Source organism: Mesoplodon mirus (assembly GCF_964341445.2).
Source record: "Mesoplodon mirus genome assembly, chromosome: 6".
NCBI classification, from domain to species: domain Eukaryota; kingdom Metazoa; phylum Chordata; class Mammalia; order Artiodactyla; family Ziphiidae; genus Mesoplodon; species Mesoplodon mirus.
Genome location: NC_138982.1, coordinates 9019216 through 9036607, shown reverse-complemented (window position 1 = coordinate 9036607; position 17392 = coordinate 9019216). Strand labels below are relative to the sequence as shown.

At 34.2% G+C, this 17392-nt stretch overlaps 1 protein-coding gene across 4 annotated transcripts in view; it reads right to left on the bottom strand.

The window, feature by feature from the left end:
- The window catches only part of TRPC1 (transient receptor potential cation channel subfamily C member 1), a 62505-nt gene that overhangs the window by 20384 nt on the left and 24729 nt on the right, over positions 1 to 17392 (bottom strand). For all 4 annotated transcript variants that reach the window (XM_082624192.1, XM_082624191.1, XM_082624193.1 and 1 more), the window contains 5 exons: positions 15951 to 16082; positions 13567 to 13762; positions 9401 to 9737; positions 3336 to 3475; positions 1511 to 1654 (listed from right to left, as the gene is read on the bottom strand). In XM_082624192.1, the coding sequence (XP_082480318.1) occupies positions 1511 to 1654; positions 3336 to 3475; positions 9401 to 9737; positions 13567 to 13762; positions 15951 to 16082 (949 nt within the window). The remainder of the gene's footprint in view (positions 1 to 1510; positions 1655 to 3335; positions 3476 to 9400; positions 9738 to 13566; positions 13763 to 15950; positions 16083 to 17392) is intronic.

Below are 17392 nucleotides of genomic sequence, written 5' to 3'. Positions count from 1 at the left end.
AAAAGACAAATACCCACTTACGCAGTATTTGTATACAGGTCTATAGTTCTTTGGGGAAAAGATTAAGACAGGAAGACCTGACTCAACAGTTCTAAGAAAAAGAAACAAATAATTTCCTAAGAAATAATAATATACTTTTTCCTTTTTAACTTGTAAAAATCTGTAAAGAAATTTTCAGTATAGAAACTTAGTGATACCATCAGTTTTTAGCTAAAAAACAAAGAAAACAGTGTGCATGTAGAAATACTGTGGACTCTTGATTAAAACATTTATAGAAGATATTAGTGATAAAATTAAATCAAAATAACAGATAGTCTAAACCAGTGTTTCGCAAACCATATTTTGGAGAAAAAAAGAGACCTGAGCACATTTCATGAAAAATGGGTATGATGTTAACTGAATTTAGGTGATGATAGTTTGAACAAGATCAAACAAGTTTCTTTACTTCTTTCTCAGAGGCTTTAATGTGATCATGTGCACTGTGAATTCCCAAAAGAGGAATGCAGTGTATCCCAAACTTATTTCAGTCCGAGCATCTCACAGGACTTGGCTAAGAGAGAGTCACACTTCAGGAAACACTCTTGGAGGATGACAGCACAAGCCAAATCAAATGGGGTTTTTCCTACATATTTTGTTTTCATATCTCTGTTGGAGAAGGTAATTATGCATTTTATTTAAAATATCTCCTTTAAAAATACAAAAAAGAATCAAAATTGTTAGTAAATTTTGACTTAACAAGGAAAAATGTATATTGCTCAGGTTTTCAGACTTACAAAATAACAAAGTATTATGTAGAGCTGGTCACCAAGCAGAACTGACTCCACCTTTCAAGAACAATCAACTACTAAAATCTGTGGGGTACATGCAACCAATTATGAGTCCTTTCTTTAGTGTAAAGAGACTTAGAATTTAGTCCTGGACTCTCATGTAAAATAATCATACTACTTTGAAAAGATAAAAGCTCAATTTCTTTAACTATAAAGTGCTATAAAGCATAAAGTTGGACTACATAAGCTCTATGAAATTTTTTAGCTCTAAATACTCTATTTTCCAACTTACTACATTTGATATTTATTAAGCAAAGTAAAAGAGTATTTTGTTAAAATATAACTTATATATTTTCAAAATCATCATGAAGTATGAATTCTGTTTGTAGGACATCTCCCTTATATTTATCACTTAAAACTTTAAATGTGAAATTCATTTTGGTAAAAAGTAAAATTTTATGTCCCTTTACTGTCTGAAATATAACTATTTAAAATACATCTACTTCTATGAACTCGGGGGAGAGGGACAATGGACCACAGCTTAACAAAGTTTGGAATGTCTAAAAGCAAAGGATCATCATTCAGCCAGAAGCAAAGCAGATGAACATGCTGTGACTTTTCAACTGTTAACTATTTTCAAAAGCAAAGTTTAGCTTTAGTATCATGAGAAAACAATGTTCCAGTGGACAAGTAAAAGGTGTAGTAGTTTTACAAATTTTCTTCAAGTAATTTTAATTACTTACCTGTAATGGACCCAAGATAGAGCTTGTTGTATACATAAAAAAGAGACGAAGATAACTCAGAACATTGGCAAATGCAAAAAGCCCTTCTGCCACCAGTGTAGGATGGAATGCATCCCAGTCCTTCCGATCAGCAAAATCATGAAACTAAGGTTAGGGGAAAAGAAGCCAAAGATAAAACAGCTCTCTCAAGTTAGGAAAATAAAAACAAATATTCTGACTGTTGAAAGAAAACTATTTTATGTCTCCTTGTGGGGGAACTCCATTTATGTTTTATAAAGTTCTCTTCTTTTAATAGAAATAACATTGTTTTAAATAAATGAAAGACTTCTACATATGTGGGGCAATATCACTTGTGCTATATAAAGAGGTTTTCTCAGAAATTCTTATGTTTTAAAAAACTAATGTTTTAAAAACTGTCATTAAATTTTTTATGAATGAAATTTTTGCTAGTTTTTCTTAAATTCCACAACACAAACTTTAAGAATGTGTGCTGTCAATTAATTAGCTATCACATTAAATTAACCTAGCCCTTTGACTCAGGATTCTACAATGGCCCAAAGACGCTTTCTCACTTCTAAATAACAAGAAAAAAAAGAGTGTATTATTATACTTAGACATAGAATGACCACATGTTCCAATTGCCTGGGACAGTCCCAGACTACATACCAGTTTTCCCGGCATAATTATTAATTGTGCCCCCTTTCACTTGTAAAGTGTCTTGGTCTGAATAAGAAACTATATGGACACCCTGCTTCTAGAACTAAAGAGACCAGTCTAAAAAAACCAATGACCATCAACCTCTCTATCAAACCATCTATCTATATATGATCTTTTTATTTTCTTAATAACTTCACAACTCTGGTCATTGAACATACCTAATAAACATGTTTGGTACTACTGATCAATTACAGGAATAGAGGTTTTTAATAAAGTGATATAAGATAACCAGTTTGCTTTCTCTATAGTCTATAAATTAGTCAAAAGCCAAAAAATATTATATAAATAGTTCCTATTATGTGATGCCTCAGAATTCTAAACTCAGGTGTAAACAAAGATAGTTAACATAATCCCCATTACCTTTCCTGGGCTTTTAATAAATCTTTATAAAAGTAACATTATAAGATGTCTATAAGGTTAGATTTTTGTCAAATTTTAAATTTAAAAATATAGGAATCAGAAAATAACTAAATTTACATAACTTTTTAAGCTGTGGAAGAAAATAGTCATGATTTGGAATGTGTAAAACACTATATAATGAGTTCCATTCAGATAAACTTTTTCCTGATAGATATAAAGATATCTAACACTAATCAATTTAAGTAACTTTGTGTTACTTAGGTTAATGAGGTAATATATAGGTTAATGAGGTAAGTGAACCTAGCTCAGATGTAAGGAATTGGCATTTGGTAGAAAGAAAATGCCTAGACAGACCTGGATTTAAATCCAGTCTTGGTTTCTTACTGTGTGGTCTTGGACAAGTTACTTATTATCTCTGAGCTTCCTTTTCCTTATTTGCAAAATGGGGATAACGACATCTGTCTCACAGAATCCCTGTGAGAATAAAATGAGATAAAGTATAGCAAGTATCAACCATGGTGCCTGGCATAAAATAGGTAACCAACATTTAATGGTAATTAACACCCTTGAAGCTATTAGAAAGGAAGGAAACAATGTGTACTATTCCCTTGCACAAGGATAGGTTTAGAATGAAAACACATCAGACACAGATTTGGGCCAAAGTAACTCTGAGATACGTAGCTAAATATCCTGGGTTTTTCCTAAATAAACTTCACTTGTGCCTCCAGTTGACATAGTTAACAGTCACCTTGTTGTGAGCAACCACTTTGAGGGCAAAGGTTGCCAAATAAAGTGAATTCATGACAAAACTGAGTTGATTACGTGATTCTTCTAAAAAGTCTTCCAACCCTTCATACCAGAGTCTTTTAATGTCTGACCAAATCATCCCTAAAAAAGGAAGAAAAAAAATCAGATAATCCTCTAATTCAATAATAAACTAAAAAATACCTTAAGACTCAAAGTACTAAATAAATAACAAGTGTCAGTTGTAGCCTCATTCAGAAGAAAAAAATAACATTCAGTAAAATGTTCTTAAAATATGAAAGAAAATAACCTTAAGTTTCATATGACAATATCTTTCCCAGAGAGGGATTTTAATAAATTATGTGAAACAAGCATAAGAAAGCAAATTGATGTTAAATACATAACCCCCAAAAGGCTCAGTTCCTGATTCTTTTCTCTGTCTACACTCACTCCTATAGTGACCTCATCCAGTCTAGTCTAATGGCTCTAAATACCATCTATGTGGTAGACTTTCAAATTTTTATCTCTGAAGTCAACCTGCATTTACATAATAATAATAAACTTCTTTCCTAAACTTAACTTGTATAGGTACTTGGCTACTCTACATCTCAAACTGGATGTCCTAACATGTCCAAACTGAACTCCTAATCTCTGCACCCAAATTCCTGAAGACTTCCCCGTCTCACTTAATGGCAACTCCATCCTAGCTGCTCACTCTAAATGTCCTTGAATCATCCTTGACTGATATTCTTTTAAATCACATATTCAATGCAGTAGTAAATCCTGCTGGCTTTACTTTCAAAATATAGTTAGGATCTAACCTTTCTCACCACTATTTCAACTTCAAGCCACTATCTTCTCTGGCTGGAATTACTGAAATAGCCTAGTCTCCCTGGTTCTACCCTGTTCTCCCTAAAATCTATTCTCAACATGGCAATCAGAGTAATCCTTTTAAAATGCAAGTGTTACTTCTCCCCTCAAGACACTGTAGTAACTCCCAGAGGAGAAAGAATTAACTGCAGGACAGAACTCTTTTCCCATGGGAACAAAGTCTCATGTTATCATCTATTTAAGTGTTGCCTTGGAAACATACTACATTAAGAAAAATATGGAAGGTCAGCTGTGTTCAAGATTGTTATAAAAAAAACCACTGATTGGGAAACTGCATCTGGACTGGAGGACTATGAGTGGACTCATAGACCCTAAAAATATACCCAACCAGGACTATATAAAAACATGTTGAGAAGCACAGGCCTCGGCTTCTCTGTGTGATGTCTCTCTTAATGTAAAGTGTGCATGTAGTGGGAGCTACATTCTGAGGCTTTCTAAGGTATCCTGCTGGATTTATAAGAAATCCTGGTAGATTTCAGGCTTCTTTGGCTGGGGTAGCCCACACCCATGAATATGGCCTCATTCCACACAACTGAGTGTGCCCCTATGGGGCTGGGAAGCAGCCCTGTCTTTTGTAAGAACTGCCAATAAAGATATATTTGAAGCTGTCATGCTGACGTGCCCTATTTCCTGTCTTCTATCTGCCAAAGGTAAGTAAATCTGGTGCCAGGTTTTTGCCTATCGTGTCCAGCGAGTGTGAATGTTAATGAGAACCTAAGACCACCACTGCTGACTGTGCAGAGTGGGCATTGCACCTTCCCTTACAGCTCATTTTATTCAGAGTCAAGACCAAATTCCCTACAATGGTCTACAAGGCCCTACATTACCTCCTCTCTGATCTCCTCTCCTATCAATCTTTCCCTCCACTACTGGCCTCCTTGCTTCCTTGCTGTTCTCTGAACACACAAGACTCCTGCCTTAGGGCCTTTACATGGGCTCCTCCCTCTGGCTGGAAGCTCCTCACCCAGACATCCATTTGGCTAACTCCCTCACTTTGCATCTTTGCTCACCACCTACTCTGATCATTCTATTTAAAATTGCAAACCCCGTGTCCCACACTCCCAATCCCCCAACTCTTCTTTCTTTTCCCTTAGTACTTATCACTTTTAAACAATGGATATAGTTTACTTATTATGTCTATTATTAACTGACTATCTTCCTCCCACTTCGGGTAAACTCTTCAAGGGTAAGAATCTTTGTTTTATCCAACAATGTCCTAAATGTCCTATATAGTGCCTGATACACAGTGGGTGTTCAAAAATTTGCTCAATGAATAAATATACATAAATAAAAACCAACCGAACCAAATAACTCCCTTCCCCTTCTTTGGCCAGAAGTTTCTCCATAGTTATATATTCCTGGGAGTAACAGAGAACAGTACTACAATCAAGAATCGCTTTATGACACATTCCTCCACTAAGGTATTTTTAAGGAGAATGTAAAGTGACAAAAGAAGAGAGTGCTACAACCTAAATATGGATGAAGATCAAGTTAAGCCAATCAGAATCATCCTCTGACTTACCAGTGAACAGAATAAGTCCCCTGGGAAACACATTAAGTATTCTCGAAAAACTCTGTTCGTAACATCTTAATTATACAGTACCCATATTTTATGTCGAAAAACATTTTAAAATATTTGCAGGTCTGACAGGGAAAACACTTTTTAAAAATTCCACTTGGATGAGCTTCTATTTAAAATGAATAGATAAAAACTAACCAAAACTGTTAAACCAAATAGTTTACATGTTATTAACCCAAACACTGTAACAGTAGAACACTAAGCCAAGAAAGATGCTTACAGAAATAAGTGTTTTATTTCTGTAAAATGTAATATTATACCTAAAGGGAATGCTTGACAAAAATTACAGCATGAATTGGAGAAGATTTTGATCAAGAAAGGCAGACATATGAAAGAATATTAAGTACCACTGACAGGTAGTTTCCCAGCTCCTGTGCAATATCCCACACCAAAGTGAAGCTAATACACTTGATGTATTTCACATTTCTGAGCTGGATTGGAAGAACACAATAATTTTAAACTATTATAAGCAATGCAATCACTACATAATCAATGGACTACATTTTGGGGTCCTTTTTTGTTGTTTTTTAGAATTAGTAAGATTAGCAAACCGTAATCCCATCGTTCTGGGAATTCCTCGAGGCTTGCTCCTAGGTCCTCTCTTCTTCTCATCTTATACTTTCTCAAGTGTCCCACGTGTGCCCACTGTTTCGTCTACAACATATATGCATTTTATTTGCATACTGCTAACTCAAGCTTAAACTTCTTCTTGAGCTCTAGACTATGATATCCAATTGTCTGACTGACATCTCTTTTGAATTTCTCGAAGGCTTTTCAACTTCAACATACCCAAAACCACACTCAGGATCTACTCTTTCACAAATCCTCAAACCTAGTACTCTTCTAGAATACTTAGGTTGCTTAATAACTTCCTCTTCCCTCACTTCCATGTCCTACTGCCTTTACTTTGTAAATATCTCTCGAATCTGTTTCCTTCTCTTTCTATGGCAACCGTCGTCAGTCCAAGGTACCATCAGCTTTCATCTAGAGTACTGCAACAGGCTCACTATTGGTCTCCCTCCACCTACTCTTGCCACAGCCCTTCCTCCCAATCCGTTCTCTACGCTGTAGCCAGAACGATCTTTTCAACATGAAAATCTGATCATGTCACCCACCTACTTAAAAACGCCAGTGGTTTTCCACTGCTCTTAGTATAAAGTCAAAATTACTTAATATGGCCAACAAGGCTGTCCATGGTCTAGTATAACATCCACTTCTATAGTTTCATCTCAAATCCCACTTCCCTTGTCCTCCTTCCTCCAGCCTTTACGCAGTCCCTTCTTTGCGCCATGCTCTCTCTTGCCACAGGGCCTTTTACATCGGCCTAGAATATTTTTCTCTCCCAATTCTCCTACAATACTTTTCTTTCCCGATTCTCCAAGTGGACTCCTATTTATCCTTTAAATCTTGGCTTATTTATCACTTCTTCAAGATAGACTTTCCAACCCCCTGAGTAGGTAAAATACCCTTATAAAATGCTTGCTCTCCTAGCTCCATGACCTTTTACTTAGTAGCACTTAACTCATGGGTAATTTTTTATTTTATCTGTGTGATTTTCAAGTTATTGGGTGTTTTTCTTTTAAACAATAATTAGACCATAAGCTCCATGAGTGTTGGGCCATATCTGTTTCTGCCTGTGCTTGGACAAAGTAGGTAGACAACATTTCAAAATATACATTTCTGTAAGGGCTGTTCTACTATATTCCAATGGTAAAAAATTAAGTAAATGGATACCATTAATATTCTGTGGATTCATCAACACATTGTTTTCTTTTTTTCTACCTTGCTTTTTATAATTTAACCCTACTTTTTTCCTGGAGGGCTAAGGAAAAGAATAGGAAACAAACGTACAGAAGCCAGGCATCATGAGTCAGAAGTCCCTGTGCTCATTGCATGAAAAAGTAAATTGAACCAAGGAGTGACTCTGAACAAGTAGGCAAATGATTCCTACATGTTTCCTTACAGCAAGTTCAGATCTATATATTTAAGGAAGTCAGAGTGATCTAAAGACATAATAGGTTCAGAAAACATCCTTGGCAAGGTTTATTCATATCAAACTGTTTCAAAGCTGAGAAAAGAAAAACACTTCCAGGAATTTTAATGGCATAATTCATACTGCACTCTTCTACTGAGACAGAATATGTTTAGAAAATTAATAATATTGTGTATGTGTGTGTGTGTGTGTGTGTGTTCAGGGCCATTGTGATTAGAAAAGAGTAGCCACAGTTTTACCATTTGTTTCCCTTTTTTATGACTAAGGTATATATAACAATCTTTCAGAAGTAGTTTAAATAGAGGGGAAAAATGCTTCTAAGAGATTCCTTTCAGCCTAACCTACCCAATTAAAAATATAAACAAATTTCACATTGAAAAAATCTATAACAATGCAATTTGGAGTCAAATATGATAAAGTATAAATTATTTCCTAAATTAAAATATTAAATTTTAGATAAGATAGTGGAAACATCAGAAACACGAAAATATTAACAAGAAGAAATTATTTAATTCTCTTTTACCTAAAGTTCAAATGTGTAATATTTTTACTGTATCTACCTAATTTTAAACATTAATGCATAACTCTGATTTAAGATCAAGTTACTTGAAATGAACTAATTTCCAAATAAAAATAAAATCCCAAAATACACTTTATATCTGGAGAACTAAAAGTGAGCACTGTACATTAACTCTTCTTAAGTTATTTAATAACTGAAACAGTCAAGACCATATTAATCAATCAGTGCTTCATAACATAGAAAAGAATAAATTTCAATATTCCTTTTATTCTATAGCAAATAGGAAAGAAAAAAAAAGGTGGGAAATGCTGAGGTTAAAAACAAGGTTGAAGATCCAGAGGGAAGTAATAAAGGGGATGTCATTAAAAGACCATAAATAGACAATGTAATTATATCTCAACTTCCCTCCTCCTCCCACCTCTCCCAAAAAGGGCAAGGGCAGTAAAAACTGCAGAAGCTCATTAAAATATTTATTATGCAGCATAATACTTATAAAAAAAACAATTTTCAGAAAATAAAATGTCTTTTTTTTTTTAAATGTCATTTCTAAAGAGATCTGGCTGTCATTACAAAGAACTGATTTATAGAGTGAGTCACCAGGGAATGTTTTATCTATATAAGGTAATATGTAACTATAAAAGTTCATAGGTTCATAAAAGAAAAACTAATGATATAATAAAACAAAATAGTTAACTCTTAAAATGCAACCGAGTATAAAATGTATTATTACATTTCAAAATACCTAAGAAAATGTTCATATTCTTATAACAAAAAAAAATTCATCAGCAAAATTTGTTTTTCAGTTTTAACAATCATGAACAATTTTAGCAACTGAGAAAGAATTTTTAACTTTCATGTAATTAAGTAATATTAACTAAGAGATCTGCTTCCTTATCATCAAGTTCAAGAACATTTATCTTTTAAAAAAAATGTTAGTTAAGTCTTCAATGATCATGGAAGCATTCAAATTCTTCCTGTATAAACTGTGTAAAATTACAAGTTGAAGGCAGCTTATAATGCCACCAAGCAAGGGAGAATTAATGGGTTAAATAAAGACAGAACTTTTTAAACTAACTTGATACTTACCAATAATCCACAGTATAAGAAGATAGTCTATTCTTTCAAGGGCTGGCCCCATTGTGTTTTTCTTATCCTCATTGTAGACAAGAGAGTATAGGTTTAGTAATAGCAGGAATGTAAAATATGATGCTCCATGAATAATAAATTTCATAAAAGGTGTGTGAATAATTCTGCCAAACTGAGATTTGGGAGCTATCAAATAACAAAGTGACAAAACTGGCCAAAACATGCCAACTGTCAAAACAGTCATTATCTTCTTACAGGTAGGCTTACGTCGGTAACCTGACATCTGTCCAAACCAAACAGTGTTCAGGAACTGTTGACAGTTGGACTGGGAGACAAACTGAAAATGAAGCACACACATATAAAAAAAAAGTAAAATATAACTTGTAAATATGATCTGATAGTACTATTATTTAATTGATATTCAAAGTTTTAATAATAGTTTGAAATCAATTCTATACAGTCCAGTTCTTTTGTTTTGTTTTGTTTTCTTACGTGTAATAAAAGAGCGTAGTGGTTAAGAGCATAGACTCTGGAGCCAGATTACCTAGATTCAAATCCAGGCTCTGCCACTTACTTACTAAATGACCTTGAGCAAGTTTTTAAATCTCTCTAAGCCTCAAATTCCCCATCTATAAAATGGGGATAATAATAGTATCTAGTCATACACTTGTTATGAGGATTAAATGTAGAGCTCTTAGAATAGTGCCTGGTCATAGCATGCACTATATAAATATTAGTGATTATTACTGGCCTACTCAGCCATTTCAAAACATTTAACTTATATAAAGACTCATAATAGTGTTTATGAAATTTCAAAATTAACAAGCACAATCCACAGAGACTTCAGCCTAGAAAAACTGATGATTTCAGTTACAAGAAACCAACATGTCAAGACAGCAAAGCAACTAAAGTCTAAACATCAGATATTTTTATGCTCCACGAAAACACTGAGAATTTCTTAAAGTGTATTAAAGATACCCTTAAATCTTCTTAAAATGGAATTCTATGTGAGAAGAAAAGGAAATATATTCCCAGATAAGAGGAAAATTCTAGTTCAAGTATAGAAATGAATTTACCAAAGTTTATGAAGCTTTTTAGTTTACAAAATGCAGAAGCAATATTTTCCCAATATAATGCTCACGTTGTGAAGTATAAGTTAAGGATTCTGATAACTCTGGACACAATAATGTAATCAGGTTTGAAATCACCAAAGTAAAGCACAAGTGATCATAATATCATTCAGATATTAAATAATATTTGGTTAATGTCCTGTTTTAAAATGATTTATCCCAAGATAGAATATAATCTATAGAATGCAACACTGTTGTTTAAAAAAGTAGAGAGTTTTGCTGTTGTTTATTGTGCTTATCAAGAAATTTCCTAATATATCAATACTATACCTATTTTTGGCAGTTAAGTCTTCATTATTTATCCTTCTGCTTAGATTCCAGTGCTGTTAGGGAATCGTAATTTGTCCCTCAAGAGGAAATATAAGGGAGGAAAATAGCTTTTCTTCCCACCAACTACCCAGTTTAGTAGCATCCCAAACTTAGTGGTTTCATCCTTCCCCCAATTATCAAAGCAATCTCAGGCGTGACTGCTGCCCTTGCCATTCCTCTATATAATGATTATTTAATTAACAGTAATGTTAAATATGTAATTGGAAGAACAAATTTTCAATTGGAGATGTTCTAAGTCTGTGGTGGTTTTAAAACATAGACACAAATTCTTTGATACTCTTCTCATCAATAGGTGGGCTACCAATATTACCTACCCTTCAATTCAACAAGCTTATGATTGCTTTAACCAGTAGATTCTGGAAGAAGTGATGCTATGTGACTTCTGAAGGTAGGTCTTAAAAGGCCATTCAGCTTCCACCTTATTTGAGAAGCACTTGCTCTTGGAGCCAAAAGCTGGCAGGTAAAAAGTCCTACTACCCTGAAGCCACCATGCTATGAGGAAGACCAGGATACATGTAGGCACTCTGGTCAGCCCTCAGAGGCTACTCAGACCATCCCCCTGCAGCCAGCCCACCATGAGGGCCATGCCCCTCCAAGGTTCCGGTCCTAGGGTTCTTAGGAGACCCACCCTCTATGGACCCACCCACCCAAGCACCCAGCCCACTCAGAGCTCCCTGTTTGAATCCTCAGCTGCTGCTCAGGCACCAGATATATGAGTGAAGAAGCCTCTCGAATGATTGTAGACCCCATCATTTGAGCTATCTCCAGCTGAGTCCTTGACATGGAGAAGCAGAGACAAATCAGCCTTGCTGTGTCCTTTCCTAATTCTTGACCTAAAGAACCCAAGAGCATAATAAAATGATCATGAAATTACTACAAAATGACTATGAAATATTGTTTTATGCCACTAAGTATCACAGTAGTTTGTTATTCAGAATGTATGACCTGAACAAAGTCTACCAACTATTTGGAAAAATATTATCTTCCCCTTTGATTATATTTAGAAATCTAGTTTAAAAAACTAATTTACATTTTCATTAATTCTTAAAATTACAGAGTATCTTCCTTCCAACTAAAAATATTACCACTACTTCTTTTTCCTTTTCTCTACTCTTCTTTAGAATGGAACATTTGGTTATCCTCTGTGAGTTCTTCAGGGATATACATACATATATCATTAGGAAACTGCCTCTTAGTTTTTTCTTCCCTTACCAGGATAATCTTGGTTCTTTCCACCTTTCTTTGAGGTTCTTTTTCCAAGCACTTAAGTTGGTTTTGTATCTTTGTTATATCTTTATTCTATCATTTTCTAGTATTTCGTGTCTATTTTAGGTTGTGCAACACATAAGTAAATAAATTAACATAAGATCTAGTCAAAATGTATGTCGGGAAGATTACATCAGGATTCCTATTTTCTCTGTTTCTACATATACATATTAGCATTTATTTCCTTTTAAAGCCACATAGGTATGTTGTTGATTTATAATCTTACAGCTACACTGATCCAAATTCTTGTACTAAATTTTTTTTCCTATAAAAGGTCTACCTTAAGCAAGAACTCTGGAGTACTAGAAAAATTATAGGATTTGAAGCCAGAGATCTAGATAAGAAATATAATATTTAGGTTATTTTATTTTATTATTTGTTTAACATCTTTTATTGGAGTATAATTGCTTTACAATGGTGTGTTAGCTTCTGCTTTATAATCTAGGTAATTTTAAAGTAAACATCTTAAAATTCCTTTATCAATCTCCCGAGTCACAAAGCTATTGGGAGGCTCAAACTGTCAACCAAGATAATCAAAAACTCTGTCCCTAGCACCAAAGGTCCTATATCTTGCCTTCTACCATAATCTGTTTGGGGCCCCATTTTTATATTAATATAAATTTGATAAGCAAGTTTTATTCTAATATCTATGTTGATAGTAAGAATAATGCGTCTTAGAAGAAATACCTTAAAAGTACCATTTACCAACACCCTCTACTGAACATCATTATCTACATATAAATTTCCAGGTCTAATAAATTATCTCAAAAAATGAAGTTAAAAATGCATACCTTCCTTCTTCAAGTTCCTGAATCATGTGCATGTGAGTGTATGGGGAGTAGAAATAGGTATTTCCCTTAATAGGAAGGGATGATGCCAGAGAGCCAGATTCAACTTAGTTATCATACCATACGTCTCTCCACCTTTGGGTTTCACAATGAATTAACAAATAAGAATAAGGAACATAATATCTGATATTTTATTTTTAAACAGAAAGGCCCTATTAGTATAGAAAGGACTACTTATAAACGATCAATAATACAAACCCATGACAGACAAAACACAAGATGGAAACTTCATTAGGAAGGTATTTACTCTACAGGATCTTACCTGCATAGCTACTATTTAGCAAAAACATTACATTAACATCCATATTATTATTATTAATGTTAATTGTTAAAAATAATAGCAACTACCATTTATTGAGTACTTGCTTAATGCTAATACTCATTGTACTAAACTCTAAATAAATATATATATATCTTTAATTAATTCTTAAAACTAAAGCTCAGACAGATTCAATAACTTTCCCAAGGACACACAGTTTTTATGAAGCAGAACTAGGATCTCAACCTAGATGTATTGCTCCAAAGCCTTTGTTCTGAGCCACCAGACTACTGTGGAGGAAATAATTTAAACATATCACAGAAAACCTCATACCTCCTTTTGGTTATATTTGATAGCAAGTTTTAGACGACTTAAATTCATTCTTTCTTCTAGTAGTCCCCGTTTGTCAAGAGGCTCATCACTAGATGTATGGTTTAGGATAACTTCTAATTCGCGAGAATTCCGGGCTTGTGCAAGTAAATCTTTAGCAAACATTTTACATTGCCGGGCTAGTTCCTCATAATCATTCCTGCAAAGTGCAACAGTCTATTATTAGAAATGTCACTCCCATCTTCTAATTAAGCTGTTTTCACTAGAACATTTTTTACTCAGTATCATTTTAATTCTGATACCGCTACACAACATCTTTTGTGCTGACAGTCAAAGGAACCTACTGGTGCATAAATTCTCCATAGCTTTGGGGAAAATTGTAACACAATTATGTTCTCTGTGTTCACACTGATAACCTTAGGTAAGCACAATGTTTTCTTACATATACTGATATTCCTAGTTCTGATAATATTTGTCAACCAGCTCTTCACTTAACTCATTTGCCCTCATTCTATAATAGTTTTGTACAAAGCTTCCTTTTACATTATTTATCTAAACAATAGATAGTAATATCTTGATGCTATCCAATAAATATTATTATATAATTTTTAACTAGAAGTTTTTTCAAGGATAGTCTACAACATGTTTATGCTACTTCTGATATTAAAATAGTATTCTGTTTCATTTTTAAAGTGCTCATTTAAACAAAATTCAAGTTAGAAAGAAAACTACTGAAACACACCTAGTACAGAACTCTCTTTCAGAATCACTCTTCCTTGAAAGTTAGGACTTACCTGCTTATTAAAGGCAAGCCTAAATCACTTCTGAGAAACTAAGAAGTTTTAGTAGATAATTCTTTTTAAAATATCAATTACATTAAGCTTATGCCTGAGTGGAACAACTTAAGAATAAAGTTAGAAATAAATAATTATGAATTAATTGGGGTTAGATTTCAGAAAATAATTTTTCATTCAGTTTTTTTAAAGGGAAAGAAAGGGAAAATAGGGAGATTTCCCATTGATTAATTTTTTGTTCAATGGGATTTTCCATGAACTGGCTGTATAAAATTATAACTCAAGATATTAAAAAGTTTTCCTCACCAGCTAACATTTTTTCATCCATTCTTTGCACTTACTATGTAACCAAAATTACCTAAGAATAAATAGTTGAATTTCTTTTTAAAAAAAATAAATTTATTATTTATCTTTGGCTGCTTTGCTGCATACAGGCTTTCTCTAGTTGTGGTGAGTGGGGGCTACTCTTCGTTGCATTGCGCGGGCTTCTCACTGTGGTGGCTTCTCTTGTTGCGGAGCATGGGCTCTAGGTGCGCGGGCTTCAGTAGTTGTGGTGCACAGGCTTAGATGCTCCACAGCATGTGGGATCTGCCCGGACCAGGGATCGAAACTGTATCCCCTGCATTGGTAGGTGGATTCTTAACCACTGTGCCACCAGGGAAGCCCAGTAGTTGAATTTCTTTAACAAACAAAGTATTACCTACTTCTTAGTCTAGGAATCTAATTGCAGTCTAATCAATTTTATGTCTACATGTTATGTTTCTCCTACTAGAAAATCTCACCAAACAGTGAAAAGGGACAAAGTCTGGGTAAGTGGAATGTACCTGACATACAAAAAGCATTCTATATGCTTCTGAAAGTTATGAAGGATCGGGCTCCAAGGATGATTACAGAATCTAGGAATGAGGGGAGTAGGACAGAAAGCAGTTATAAATAAGTTTGTTCTTGCTTAAGGCTACCATTCCCACTACTCTTCACACTGCCTTAGAATGCCTCCGGCAATGTTGAACAAAGTAGGGATTTAAGGGTGGTGGAAGAGTGGAAGAAGGAAGATGGGGAAGGAGTGACGTAAGTGGTACTGGGGTCTATTCCACTGAGGGAAAAGGAAAATCCCAAGTATGTGGCAGCAAGGTTTGGTCATTTTGGATCAAATGTAGATAAATAAATGATAATTTGGCCTATGAAAAAGCTCAGGCTGAAAATATTCTGGAAAACTAAGAGATTATTTACAATTTCCAGGGCTTCCCTGGTGGCGCAGTGGTTAATAATCCGCCTGCCAATGCAGGGGACATGGGTTCGAACCCTGGTCCGGGAAGATCCCACATGCCATGGAGCAACTAAACCCGTGTGCCACAACTACCGAGCCTGCACTCTAGAGCCCGCGAGCCACAACTACTGAGCCCGCGTGCTGCAACTACTGAAGCCCACGCACCTAGAGCCCATGCTCCGCAACAAGAGAAGCCACTGCATTGCAACGAAGAGTAGCCTCTGCTCGCCACAACTAGAGAGAGCCCACACACAGCAATGAAGACCCAACACAGCCAAAAATAAATAAAATTTTTTAAAAAATTTACAATTTCCATTCATTCCCACCTGAATTCCACCTCCACAAGGCTTAGTTCTGTTAAATCAGCACTAAGTTCAAATGCTCGCAGAATAGGATCCTCCTCTGTTAACATTATTAAAGCTGGACTGGCCAAGCAGCGATATATATCAAGACGAAACCTGTGATAAAATTTGATTCCATAATGTAAAACAAATTCATTAGATAAATATGATCAGTATCTTTAGCCTATAATTTTCATAAATTTAAAATTAAAGTATTATAAAATTAAAAGAAAATAAAACAACTATAAAATACTTATTATAAGGTAACCTGCATAAAAAGAAAAAGACTTAAAAATAAATATTTTGAAATATAAATATTGCAATTTTTTATATCTACTGCTTATAAAGAAATTGTTTTAGTATTTGTTTTCATAGATTCAAAACTTTGTATCCTTCAATTCAATTTAATCAAAAAATTTCTATTCCTGAACTCAGTATTATTTTAAATGAAATATGTTAATAACTAATACATTTTGAATATGATATGGATGATCATTAAATTTTCCTTCCCCCGTGATAAGTTTACTTTAATATGCTACATATATATAACACATGACTGATTCAACCAGTTATTTTTGAAAGACCTTTCAAATCTTAACAATGACATCATTGATTTATGTCTAACCTCTAAGTAATAGAAAAGTACTCCCTTTACGTTCCATGAACTAATTAACGTTTATAATCAATATCTAAATAAGAACCAAGTCAGAAAAATTTTGCTATAATTCTTTCATTTATAAATATATAATTCTTAATTTAAAATTTCGTAGATATTATATAAATATTTTTTTCTTTTAAATACAAATTTAATATATGCTTGTTTTAAAAAAAAGCAAGCAGTTTAGAAACATAATGCTCCCCAATTCTCCTCCTTCCACCAACTCTACTCCTCAAAGAGAGTCACATTTCAGAGAATTATGAAAATCTTTCCTGATATTTTCTATTCACACACAAACATAATCAGACATACTGTGTATAGGGACAACTATTTCCTTTTTTTTCTTTTCTGAGTATGTTTATTGATTTTTATCAATTTTTGGTTATTCATAAGGAATCAGCTATCATGCTACTTTTGTGACAAGCCTACAACCCTAAAATTCTTAGGTGAAATTTATTGCATCTGAATTTCCAAGACACTTTTTAAATTTTTTTTCTTTTTTTAAATTAATTTTTGTTGGAGTATGGTTGCTTTACAATGTTGTGTTAGCCTCCCCTGCACAACAAAATGAATCAGCCATACACATACAGATATCCCTTCCCTTTTGGACTTCCCTCCCATTTAGGTTACCACGGTGCATTAGGTAGAGTTCCCTGTGCTGTAGAGTATGTTCGCATCAGTTGTCTATTTTATACATAGTATCAGTAATGGATATGTGTCAATCCCAGTCCCCCAATTCCTCCCACCCTACTCCTTTCCCCCTGGGTAT